Genomic DNA, 13,660 nt, shown 5'->3' with positions numbered 1-13,660 from the left:
TTTAATTCATATTTACAATGATTGAATTAGATTATGAAAATATTGTAATCTCATCCTAACCACTTAAGTGATTATAACACGTGCTACTTTCATGAATAAACTAAATTAATTGAACAGCTACTGCCTCTGCAAATGTTACTTTGGAATTTAATATTTGTGGAGTTTTTATCATGTCCTTGACATTTAAGAAGAATTGACGTGACATAATTAATCGATATCGGATTGAATAGAAGTGAATCGAATTGAATCGGAAAAAAAATGAATCGAAAACGAATCAATAGAGGGCATTAGAATCGATACCCAGCCCTACTTTTTAGTTCTCTCTACTTGGGCTTGAAAGCAAAAATGGTACTGTACAACTGGCACGTGATTGGTGGGAAAAGCATTGACACATACAGTACAACTTTTTTAATCAAAGTTTTCAAAATGCTGGATTGATGCCATTTTGTTCTTAGCGATATCTTTGTTGGATTCATTGGTGGTTTGTATTGTAGTGTGCTGGTCACAAAAATTAACTGAACTGATAAAAATTGATTTTAGATCATGCTACATGTACATGTACAATGTTACATATAGGGTCACAAAGTGTACCTTTATTTTGGCGAGTTCAAACTGAAAGAGGTTGGGGCTGGTGGGTTGTACAAATACAGCCGGGAAAAGCTTGGTGTTTGGTTCCACCTGGAGCAGAGAAAGAAAAAAAAAGCAGCCACCACACAAAAAAGCACATGCTGAATCAAACACATGACAAAGCTGCTTAATGTGGCATCATAAAACGTCACCACTTTCTATGGTGTGTGTGTGTGCGCGTGTTATGCATCATGAACGGGCTGGCGAGGATGACTCAGCGCTGGGTGACGCCAGTGAACATAAGAAGATTAAACCCTTCAAAAGAGTTCTCAAAGCCCAACAGAGAAGTTGTCAAATGTCTGAAATTCAACAATTGCAAATGTCATGACTATGTTAGGAAAATATGCAAAGACAGGAAGTAAGTTCCTGACAAACTGCGGAGGGAGTTATTGTCATCCTTAGCTATCCAGGAGTGTTCCTCACATTGTTTAGCACAGATTCTACAGTGTTTTATTAACGTTTGAAATGAACTTCACTTAGGCCCGCTGCTGCTCCGTTTAATTGTTGACTGGTCTGTTGAGATAAAATGGAGGAAAATAATAATTAAATAGCTCCGCATTGCCGGCCCAGCGGGCATCTGCCCCGTATTCCAAATGGCTAGTCCAGCCCTGGTCGCTAGTTGCGTTAACTTCTCCGGCAAACGGATTCATTACCTGGTAGGATGTGGACACTTCCTTGCCGTTGACAGTGAACGTCACCAGACCAGTGGCGAGGTCACTGAGGCAGCCAATTTCAAGGTCAACGTTGCTACGACTTGAGCCGTGAGTAGCGTTGGTCACATCGCCACCCCACACCATGTAGCAGTTACTCCTCTTGACGCTATCAGGAAGCAGTCGTCGATAATTAATTAGTCTCCGCTGAAGACAAGATAAAATCTCGCCCTCGAAATCTCACCTCTCGTGGACTCGCCCTCGCTCGTCACCCAAGGTCACGGTCACTGTTCTGGTCTTGCCGAGGGCAAAGTTGTTGCTATAATAATGGTAGTCGGGGGTAACCCAGCCAACCCAGACACATGCGGGGTCTTGACCAGCGAAGACCCTCACAGAGTGGTAGTACTGTAAGGAAATGTTCAAGAGCGTAAATGTTGACAAAAGGGGTTGACTGTGAATGTGAATCAAGGATGCTTCACTACCATCGTGATGCTGCTGTAATCCACGCGTCTACTTTCGTCGCCGTGTAGCACGGATCGCAGTGGGTATCTATCAACAAACACATTTAAAAGATCAGAATTGGTATAACATTGATTGTCATTGTGCATAGCAACAAAAGGGAGAAGACCTCGTCGGTATTTGCTTAATAGGCGCTCCAAGTGAAAATGAGACGAGATGGGAATGCAGAGAGGCATAAAAGTCGAGACTCTCGCCATGTTAACTCATTCACTGCCATTGACAGCTATAGACGTCAAAAATTCATTTGAACTATTTCTATTAGTTTAACTTTTTTTTTCATTTTTGTTAACAAGAGTATTAAAACATAGAAAATATTAGAATATATTTTTTGTACATTTAGAACAGAAAATTTGTGATTAATCGTGAGTTAACTAGGGAAATCATGCGAGTAATCACGATTACAAATTGTAATCGCCTGATGCCTGATGAATTTTTAATAATCTTTTCTTTAAAAAAATAATAATTTTTTTAATTTTTTACAATTTTTTATTTTCTTGAAAAGATTATTAAAAATTACGGGCGTCAGGCGCTTAAAATTTTTAATCGTAATTAATCGCATGAACTCACTAGTTAACTCACGATTAACCACAAACTCATTCACTCCCAGCCATTTTCACTGAAGCAACCCCCTTCGCTACTTACTGGATTTTGACTGATTTTGTAAGGCCCACAGAATATTCTGTTCTATTGCTATAAATACATGGAACCTATCAAAAAAAAAGATTTGAATCTTCTTTCATTAGGAAAAAAATATATTTGTATCTGTTTCCATTTTGCAGCAATTAGCATTAGAATATATTCATCATTAATTAATCATTATTCACAAACCTGTGGAAAACACTGGGGAAAGAGCTTTTTGCAACACGCATGGCCCTGGTTGATCTCTTATACTCAACTGCCACCTGCTGGCCGTTTCTGTAATTATTACCATTGCTTCAACCTTTCTCTGCAGTTGAGAGGCTGCATTAAAGCCTTTCGTATATTCTCGCACAGGGGTGTCAAACTCATATTAGCCCATGGAGGAAAATATATTACTAAGTGGGCCGGATCAATGAAAAAATGGCATATAACTTAAAAACAATTGTCATCAATTATACGCATATTTTCGCTATTTGTGGGCCAGCCCTAAATTACAGAGCTGTAATCATATTGTTCCAATAAAAAAACACGAATGCAAATGCAACACTTTGCCTGTTTGAGTTCCGGATGTGTTAAATCTACCTGTTTTGCATAAATACTGTTCCCAGAATGAATTGTGGGACAACGTTAATGAAGTTATAACGACGTTAATCCTTGTCATATGTATTGGCGCTCCCAATAATTGAATTTGTGTCATATTTAACACAATTATGTCGGTCTATGATTTAAAAAAAAAAAATTTTTAACAAGCTGTGACTTCAGGTTGTGTGGAAAATAATGACATCTAGGACAAATCCGTGTACAAGTTGCATTGCCGGCTGATTAATTGGTCCAACATTCCATTATTTTTTTTTTTTAACATTCTAAAATCGTCTTGCAGGCCAGATTAAACCCCTTTGCAGGGGCGCATGTTTGACACCCCTGCAGTCTAACATTAAAAAAATAATAATAATAACTAAAAAACGGAAAAATACGTCTTTGGGACACATAAAAAAACATTTAAAATAGAACTTATTTATACGTTTTTCGGAGCAGATGAGTTAAAAAGCCCAACGTTTGAAGAATAAGCACCTGTGTTTGACTTTGAGCATGTCATCGTCATGCACTCCGTTCATGTCGACAACAGGACTGGTCTTGAGGAAGGAGTGAAACTCCACAGGCATACTGAGACGACAAAACACCATGTCTGTGTTGCTGCTCTGGGTGCCAAATGTCTTGTGAGTAACCTTGAGACACGGGGGGCTGTCGACGGTGCCGTCGATCCTCGTCACCTGCGAAGAATCCACGGTCTTATCATCCATACAATGACCGTCAATGTTGCGAAGAGGTATTTCAGACTTTTGGTCATACTGTGATGTGATTGTGGTCCTTCGGCACGTCGACAAACGTTGGCAGACGCTTGCTGAACCACATGGTGAGCTCTCTGTTCATGTTGACAGCGAAGGGCTCAAATCCCTCTTGAAGGCCGCACATGGTGTAATACTTAAAGGTGCTGGCGTCTTTGCCAAGATTCATACGACCCACCTGAGCTAAGCCCAGGCTGCACACTGGGATGAACCCTGCAAAGCAATTAAGGTTCATTAAAAAATAAAATAAAATTAACATACAAATCCTCTTACGGTTCTTCTCATTCACAAACACACAGTTTCTCACCATCCTCCGTTTCAAAGTCGGTAAAGCAAAGTTCAGAGCCTTTGGTGGTGATAAGTATCTCCCCATTGAGGGTGAAGATCATGGATTTGTCCTCCATGTTGATCATACAGCCCACCACGTCGCCGCTGTGCCAGCAGCGGCCGAACAAACGGCCCCCCATGTTCAGACAGTGGCCCTGTGTACATTTCAAGAAGACGGGACAAAAATACGCAAAAATGACTTGTTGATGGCCTCCTTTTTAAAAAATAACATCTTATGCAGTTACTATGTCCTCTGTGATGATTGTATGATCATGTAGTCAGTTGCTATGCAGTGGCTATGTGTCTATATAGTGACTCTAGTTTATTGTGTCTTATGTGAATGTTAATGTGAATGAATAATTAGTTGTCAGTTGCTATGCTATTAGACACTATTAGTTTGCCAAGTCAGTCTTATTCTTATCATATATGCCTTTATTCTGTCATATAGAATTGTGTCCATGTGCTCGCTGTGGTTGCTTTTAGTTCTGTGTCCAGCCCACTCAAGGTTCTGAGTAAAGGTTTCTCTGTCAAGTGTTTTCTGCAAGGCCATGTGAATCCAGCCCTGCTCTGTGTTGGCACTTTGTATTTTTGTATATAAAGACTCGTCATATAAAGACAGTCGTGTCTTGTCTGCGCTTGGGTCTTAAATTTCGTACCTCGCGTGACACTTTCTCTGCAAAATGTACAGTGCACTTTTTTGATGACTTCTACTTTATGATAGAACTCAACTGTTGTCAAGAAGTGGAGAATTAATTTGACTTTTGACCTCTACCACCTTGAGCAAGATACCGTTATTCAAATAATCACATGTGATTATTCGACATTGAGAAATGAAAAGTAATAGTGGACGTGATTACCCTGTATCCATCAAAGACAAAAGCCAGCTGATCCGTGCCAAGCTCCACATCTGGCTTGCACCCAGGTCTTGCCCAGCCAACTCTCATGTCTCCTCCCGTGACGGCCTCAAATTCAAAGTACCACTTTCCGTTCTTCACCGCATAAGTCCGTTCTACTCTGAAAAATCGGATTTTGTCGATGCCGAGACGCTCAACCATTTGTCCTGGAAAGGATAGCGACATAATTAGAGAAAGTTTCTTTGAGGTAGAAATGAACATTTCAAAGTAATAGTGCATGGGCAAAAGTATTGGGCAACCTGACCATTACAACTATCGGAAGTGAAAATAGAGATGTCAATCTCCTCAATTATTTTGTCCATGAAACATTTTAAAACGTAACACACCGCTTTCTTGATCAGAAGGCTCCACATTGTAACCATAACCAATCAGAGTGCGAATGGCCTCGCGTAGGCTGTCGCGGTTTGACTTCTTGGTGCGCTCGTCCAGCATGACGTAAGGGACCAGGCGAGGGTTACGTTTACTTTTCAGATCCTGTCAGCAGCATGGAGAGAAAACAATAAGAACGTGCAGTATTAACAACAAAAACAATGAACATCTTTACCAGAAGTGCCTCTCGCTGTTCAAATTCAACAAGGAAACAGTGAATAATTCTGCAAGAACAGAATTAATTGCAGCGTCCATTACTCTGTTAGGTCCCCCCTACCCCCCGCTATTGGCGCTTATTGGTTTTGTCCCGCCCTAAACAACGCCTGATTGGTCCGACCTAAAAAAGGTCGGCTGCAAGCGTATCAGCAGGAGCGGTACAAGATGCATTCTCCCGAGTTTGTGAACTTACAAATATCGCGAGAATTCATCTAGCTGACAAGGTTGAGAAATGACTAGCCCACTTCTGTGTGACCTTAAGGCGACACGGAGGAAATTTTAAAATATGTTTGTTATTAGGACGACCAACTTTCGCGTTCAAAAAATAAACGTTCTTATTTGGACGAGAAACTTTCTCGATAGGACGATAAAGTTTCTTGTTCGGATGAGAAAGTAGTCCATTGCATGTTAGCATAGGAGACTTGAATGTCAAATTCTTGTAGTCTGCTAAATAAGCTACAACTCACTCACTCAGGTAAAGACATTTCTCATCCTAATGAGAAACTTTCTTATTCGAACGAAAACTTTTTCTCGTACAAACGAGAAAGTTTCTCATCTTAATGAGAAACATATTTCACTTTTTTCCCCCCATAGGGACTCCGGACATATGCACAGATTCACTTTGCACATATTTGGTTTCATTGGTGAATGTTGGAAATTAAATGAGGTGAAATTCCAGTAAATAAAAAAAAATAATAAAAAAAATAAAATAAAATAAAATAATAATTAATTAATTAATTAATTAATTAATTAAAAAATATATATTTTTTTTTAATTAAAAAAAATTAAAACAATAATAATAATAATAATGACAAAAAACAACAAAAACTAATTTTAATACTATGATTATAGTCACAAAAGCAAAACTTTTTTTTTACTGTCCTTGCATGCAATTCTGAACAAACTCCATTTTAAACTATAAAAGTTGTTTTGTAAAACAGAAATTAGTCAATATTTTGCCGTGCCTCCAATTTACTGCACATGAGCACATGCATAGTGTGTACCTGCTGAATACCATACGTCCAACCCTGCTTGATGCGGTCTTTAGCCCACACATTGTGCGCATTCTCTGCCAGTTTGTCCACCAGCAACTCCTGACCTGGAGTCAGTTTCATGTCAGATAAATCCAGAGGGGATGGTTTGTAACCGCTGGACATCATGAAGCTACAAGACCAAGAGAGTAAAGAGTGAGTAATTGTGTGTAAATTATTAATTTCAAAATACCAATTGGTAGGTACTCTTACTTCTTTGGGAGCTTAATCTTCTTAAGCGATTCATCAGCATTTGAATTGACCTGAACTACTCGACAGCCCAGTGCCAGGAGGGTTCTGTAAAGGGGAAACAAAGCAAAGATCATGTTTAAATCAAAGCATCACCTCTGCCTCGACTACAGTATATATATCCTAGAGTAGTAAACACTTGGTGGGGTGAGGTAATGTATTCATTGTGTATTATTCACCATAATAAAAGTCAAGAAAATAACCAAAGGACTGCAGTGGGTGTGAAATTGTCTTCACACCCTCTGAAAGGATGCTGTAAAAAGCGTTTTTAGTTTTATATATATATATATATATAATTTATTTTATTTTATATATATATATATATATTTATGGATGTCATCCAGAGAGCAACAAGGTTACCCCAATGTGTCTACTCAGACTACACATCAAGAATAATTACGGAAAACCTGAGCATTCTGTGCATCAAGTAAAGACTGTTTATGTAAAGTACTTGTAATAGGTCTCAGAGGGACTTTGAGAAGCCAATTTAAGTGTTTTGTGGAGCGCTGGCAAACGATTAAGGAGCAGAGAATATTTGACCTTTTTAGGATGTGCAACAGTGCAAATGGCGAATTCATAACGCCCCAAACAATCTTAAATGAACAGTAAAAAGGAAGATGGATGGATGGAGGAAGGTGAATGTGTAAATAAAATTGAGTTGAATTTATCTGAGTGCTCAATACAAACGATGAGCTTTATTGCAGTTATGTCTAAGTTAACAAAAAGAAAGACCTCCAGAACATAGTGCTGTAATTGATTGCATTTTATGACAACTGTAAGACAGCTGTAAAAAAGAAAATATTACTATACTGCACTTGAACACACATGAATGTATGGTAGTCAGTGGAGAGACTAGGCTTTACACATACTACTAAATCTCGGTGTTTTAGAAAACATTGAATCCCGATTTATATTGTGAGATACGGTCCAGACAACAGATTTGCAAGACAGAGGGCTGCTGATTTCAATCATGGCCAATCTAATATTCCTTTTAAATGTGGCACACTAGTTGTGCACTAGAGCTTCGACAAGGCGGAACTGTGCCGTCCAGTGGGGATGACTTAAAAATAGGGATGGGTGAGTACTGGGCCAATACCAGGACACATTTCACGGTATCGGTACTCACAACGGATAACGATACTGGTATCCACCTCCGCTCTTGTGGCCGTTATTCGGCCAGGAACTAAAGGCTGAAATGATTATTTTGCATTTATTGACCGCCACAGCGGACTCCGGTAATAGAGCACATAAAGTCTTCAGTTGTACTCAGCAATTTAATTAGCTCTGAAGCGCAGACAGATCTTTGAATATTATATAGTATATCATCATTGACTACTGCACTGCTATGAGATGAATGACGAATGGAGAACGTGAAACAGGAAACGGAAATACAGAGCAGCCTTCCAAATTAAAAGCATGGATTTCAAAACAAGATGTAATTAAACATCACACACTAAACAGCTTGAGGAATTCTTAATGGTAGATATTACTAAATTACTTGAAACACTATTGTATTGATTGTATTATTTTTTTGCAATTCATTGTATTCTTTAAAAAGAAGTTGTACAACCACATATTTTGATTGGGACTTTTTTTTTCCTGGCCACTGGATTATTTGCTTCATTTTATTCATCTATTTTTTGAAATTCAATTTATTGTGTGCTCTATACAAAATCACTTTTATGAGCAAATTGAAAAAATATGATTGCCATTAATTTCAAGCAATTTTAAGGAAATGTCCTATAATTGGGATATATAGGTCTTTAAAAAAAACAACTATCTGTCATTGTTTTTTTTTTAACTGTATGTATTATAAGTACTAATGGCATCGGTACTTGGTATTGGTGAGTACTGAAGATTTATCGTATCCGTCTCAAAAAAAGTGGTATTGAACATAAGCCTGGCAAGCCACACCCACTTTCTTCAAAAAGAAAGTGGGTCTGGACAGGCGGCTATAGAAAGTGATTCGTCTGAAAACAGAACGGCCCAATCAAATTCGTCTATTTTCGTGACGTCTTCGTGAGCAACGTCACTCTTCAGTCATCAAGTTTTTCCCGCAACAAGGACATTCAACAACGACATCATTCACTACTGGCTCTCTTCGGCTAGTAACCATGTTGGATTTTTACTCCGTCTCCACAAAAAATAAATAAATAAAAGACTTCAACGAGTCGCTTTTCTGACTTCACGTCGTTGGATCAGTTCACTGTCTGTTAGCTCAGGTTTGCCCCGCCTCAGAAATGCGACTGATAGGGCGGTTGGCCAAACTCACTCTCGGGCAAAGCCGCGAGCGAGTCTGGATTTCCAGGCTAATTGAACATCTCTAGTTAAAAATATAATAAAATGATTCATAGGGGTGATGCTAATAGTTCACATATTTATGTATAAAATATATCTGACATCCACCACACATGTCCGCGGAGCTCTGAATCTGTCTGCCTGTGCCTCGATCAAATTGTCCAAAATTACGTTTGTCCAGCTGTGCCAATATTTAGATGTGGTCTGAGCAAGCATATGTTTAAAATGCCTGTCTGCCACCAAACTGTCACTCTGCAAGGACACACTCTCACTGCGCTGGAATGCCCAGCATGGCAAAGTCCAGCTCTGCCAAATTGACACACACAGTGAGCCTTGCACGAAAATCAGGGTATGCATGCATTTGAATGTACGAAGAAAAAAAACATGAAGCAAATGAATCCCTAGTAGTCAACTTACTTGAGAGTTTCTGTCGACATCTGCAGGTTGTAGTTCTTTTCCGTCTCGGGCAGCTTGGAGAAATCCACCAGACATGGATGCTGCCGCTTATTATCATCCCTGATCTATGAGCAAATTTGACATATATATCAATTGACTCTCCATCCCCACAGCATTTGTTACTAAGCACAGAACTACACATCTTTTTTTAAAATAAAATTTAAATTAAAAAAAAAGAGAGAGAGAGCAATGATGATGACATGTCAAATCGGTAAAATTACCGAATGAACAATACTGAGCTCTCCAGAAAAAGAAAAAAATAATAATAATAAAAAAAATAAGAACTACACATCTTGTCGCTGTGGGCTGACAAGTGACGAGAAATGCGTCTACCACAGGCTGCTACTGATCAAGTAACAGACTGTTCTAGTGAACATGTTATGGAAGACGTACGAGGAAACACATCCTCTCGTTGCATGACTGGAAAACCAAGCAAGAGATGTATTGCCTCTCATGAGGCTGCATTTTATGCCAAAATCCCCATTTGGCAATGCTCATGGGCAATGGTTTACCAAAAGAAAAAGCATGCACATATATGTAGTTGTGTTTGTGTGTGTGTGTGTGTGTGTGTGTGTGTGTGTGTGTGATGAACACCAGCCAACTCTTTAGAAAACTATTCGACAACTTTACAAGAAGTCACTTTAGAAGCAGTTTTTTTTACATCTTCTACACAAGTTAATATCATAACAAAGCTAGTCGTGGCCTTAGCAGATTTCACCTACATTGTCTTATGAAAGAAAATACTGCAGTAGTAATAGAGGGAGGATGTTCATGCGTTTAAATTATACACATAATAAACACGTGTCATTTGAGTCTTTATTTCTTCCTATTAGGGCAAAACAGGTAGAGTATGTTAATTGTGCAATAAACCAAGAGACTGGAGTATATATATATATATATATATATATATATATATATATATATATATATATATATATATATATATATATATATAGTTGGGTCCTTATTATCTTTGTAAAGGTAATCTTTGATACACAGTAGCTCTTTTGATCTTATTGGAATGTGCAGATGTATCTAATGTTGAAGCCATAAAGTATGTGCTTTATCTTAAAATGTAAATTGGGGAAGTGCTCATTTAACCATCAATCTTTATAACATTAAGAATAGTATGGTTTTCTTTTTGTATGTTGACAGCTCCCCATTGTACTAAAACAAATGCATTTTGTTGGTCAAATGTTCAGATCGCACTTCAGGCAAGAAAGCAATACAGCCTCCTATATTTTTACATTTTAAGGGTGCTTTATGGCGCTTGTATATTAAATGAAAATCCTCATTTATGTTCTTCAATAAAGTGGATTATTAAATGCCCCACCCAAAAAAAAAATAAAATAAATAAAATAAAAAGTGAGCCTTCCTCTTGGTCTATCACTGTACCAAAACTCTCAGGTCCTGTTGTGCCCTTGGGTGAAACAACAGTCATTTGTGACTGAGTGTACATTGAAAAACAGACAGCATGGTTGTGTCACCTACAAATAAACTGTGAGGAAGCTTCAGATGACATGAATAGCATTATGTATGGAGAATGTAATTTTTCTTTCCACTTACCCTCTTTTTGGTGTGAACCGCAAATTATGAGAGAAAAAGCAAGATGACGTACAGGCTTTTGTGATCAATTGAATACTAACGTTACTACTTTGAACTAAAATGCATGAATTGTTTTTTTGTTTGTTTTTTATTCTTGATGGTGATTTTGTTGCCATAATAAATGGTAAAGGGAATGTTCTCACCTTGCCGTAAGACCAGCCCAGTTCAATTTTATTCATGCCCCACAATTCATGGATATTCTCTGCCAGTTTGTCCCGAACTTTCTCCAAGTGAGGCGGCATAACAACCTGAGGACACAAACAAAGCTGGTTTTTTTTTGTTTTTTTTTACTACTCTACATACACTCAAATTGAGATTCATGTCATTGGTGCAAGTGCATCACTCTACCTATTACCTGGCTGGTTTCCACAGGTGTGGGAATGAAAGAGGCCTGTGACAAGATGAGGGTGGTGCCAAGCAAATCTCGTACCCCATCCACATCCCTCTTGTACTCCTTAACTGGCTCCACCCTCAGCTTCTCTTTGGGCAACAGGGCCTCATAACAGGGGGCGTAACTTGATGGCGGCAGGAATTTAAAGTCGCCATGACGACCACCCAACAGGAACCTTGCCCTGATGACATCAAATAGTGTTAATTTCTTAGAATGGAAGGGAATACAAACATGGAAGCAGATGTAGTTTACTTTCCAGTCTCATAATCTGCTTCACTGGCGCATAAACTTTAAGAGGGACAAGTTTAACTCAAGAGTATTAAAAACAAAGTCAAAGCCCTCCTGAGGCAGCCCAAAATAAAGATTTGAGTAGTAGTGGTGACGTAAATGTGGTGACGCAAATGAGTCATTTATGGCTGCAGCCCTCAATTATTGAGGAGCGGAAATGCTACAAATGGCAGAGACTTTCACCCTGTTCAGTGGGTCAGCAGGTTCATTTGCAAGCATGTCACTTCTCAAATTAAATGCTGCATCTGGAAATCATACAGCGTGAAAGAAATAACAAGGGCAGCCAATTTTCCTGTCTGATTTGATTCTTCACAGTTGATAATCCTGCGTATACGACGATGATTTTGAATTCGAGCAGCACGGTGATGCATGTGGCAAGCAAGTCTACCTCACAGTCAAAGGTTCTGAATTCAAATTTCAGTTTAGACCTTTCTGTGTGGCAGGGACGAGCGGTGCAGGGGAGGCAGTGCCTCACCTGCATATGAAGTGTGAAAAAAATATAGCAAATAATTATGTAAAATTCCTTTCCATTGTAGTTATCTGCTGTGTGCTTTATATTGATTTTAATTTTGAATCCAATAATATCCATGATTTGATCATTTAAAGTGATGAATTTGCATATTCCTATTCAAATGCAATACATAAGAAATAAGTGAAAAATTGGAATGTCTAATATGGTCTCTCTCTCTCTCTCAACCACTGCAACCATCTTAGGGCCAAATAAGTGTGAATAGAATGCTGGGATATTTTTCTAAGACCTTTCTTTTCTTTTCTTTTTTAGACTGACTGCCAATTTGATGGCAAATTCGCTGCACTGTTTGGCTCATAACATTGTAAATTCGACTTTAATATCAGTGCCTCACCAGCCATGAACCTCACCGCACGTCACTGCTGTGTGGAGTTTAAATGTTTTTCCTGTTTTTTTTAAAGGTTTTTCCCCCGTTTTCTCCCATATTCCCAAAACATGTATACGTGTGTTTCACTGAAGATACTAAATTGCCCACACAAGTGTGAATGTGGGTGTGAATGTTTGTTTGCTTATGTGCTTTATAATTGACTGGTGGCCAATCCAAGGTGTACCCCACATACACCCATGATACAATGTTTTCACAAATTGTATTTTGCCTACAATAACAATACTATTGTGGGATAATCAATAGTGGCTCACTGATAGGAATGGAAAACCTTGTATAGAAACATTTCTGAATATGAAAAGACATGCATATGATATAAAACTGACACACTATGTCAAATTATAGTACTTTTACAAGGAAGAAATTAAATCAGATGTTAGATAACAAAAACAAAAGCTTAGTACTTAGTACCAGAAATATAGAATAAAAAATTGGTTCTGAGGTATCGTTTGAGTGATGCTGCCAACCAGAAAGCCAACGCACTGCTAAACAAAACAAAACATTTACTTATAATTGTATCAAATGTTTTAGGGCTTCAAAGAGTTAAATCAACATGACAAAAAGCTGCCTGCCAGTCCTCGTGAAAAACTGCCTGAGCTTGAAATTGCATTTATGCAAGTCAATCACACTATCTGTGTTTGCCACAGCAACAGAGGCAACTCCAGGCCGGCCAGCCAATTTCCCCCGTCTCCAATCTCAAGACTTCAAGGATGCATGCAGGCATGCATTTGGAGTGGGTTGGTACATTAGATGGCTTTGAAATAGGTATGATTTTGTGTGAGTGGAGATTGTGCGCCTGCGTGTCTCATCTCATTGTGCTT

General features: G+C 38.6%; 1 protein-coding gene across 4 annotated transcripts in view; it reads right to left on the bottom strand.

Annotated features, from left to right (window-relative positions):
* LOC144042778 (ryanodine receptor 3-like) overlaps positions 1 to 13,660 on the bottom strand; it is a 105,537-nt gene that overhangs the window by 51,052 nt on the left and 40,825 nt on the right. For all 4 annotated transcript variants that reach the window (XM_077555741.1, XM_077555752.1, XM_077555768.1 and 1 more), the window contains 14 exons: positions 11,602 to 11,818; positions 11,390 to 11,494; positions 9,603 to 9,706; positions 6,852 to 6,935; positions 6,612 to 6,771; positions 5,349 to 5,496; positions 4,966 to 5,168; positions 4,089 to 4,263; positions 3,786 to 3,994; positions 3,507 to 3,706; positions 1,760 to 1,826; positions 1,522 to 1,682; positions 1,281 to 1,446; positions 592 to 678 (listed from right to left, as the gene is read on the bottom strand). In XM_077555741.1, the coding sequence (XP_077411867.1) occupies positions 592 to 678; positions 1,281 to 1,446; positions 1,522 to 1,682; positions 1,760 to 1,826; positions 3,507 to 3,706; positions 3,786 to 3,994; positions 4,089 to 4,263; positions 4,966 to 5,168; positions 5,349 to 5,496; positions 6,612 to 6,771; positions 6,852 to 6,935; positions 9,603 to 9,706; positions 11,390 to 11,494; positions 11,602 to 11,818 (2,086 nt within the window). The remainder of the gene's footprint in view (positions 1 to 591; positions 679 to 1,280; positions 1,447 to 1,521; positions 1,683 to 1,759; positions 1,827 to 3,506; positions 3,707 to 3,785; positions 3,995 to 4,088; positions 4,264 to 4,965; positions 5,169 to 5,348; positions 5,497 to 6,611; positions 6,772 to 6,851; positions 6,936 to 9,602; positions 9,707 to 11,389; positions 11,495 to 11,601; positions 11,819 to 13,660) is intronic.

This window comes from Vanacampus margaritifer, chromosome 1 (genome assembly GCF_051991255.1).
Source record: "Vanacampus margaritifer isolate UIUO_Vmar chromosome 1, RoL_Vmar_1.0, whole genome shotgun sequence".
NCBI lineage: Eukaryota > Metazoa > Chordata > Actinopteri > Syngnathiformes > Syngnathidae > Vanacampus > Vanacampus margaritifer.
This window is presented reverse-complemented; position numbering and strand designations above follow the sequence as displayed.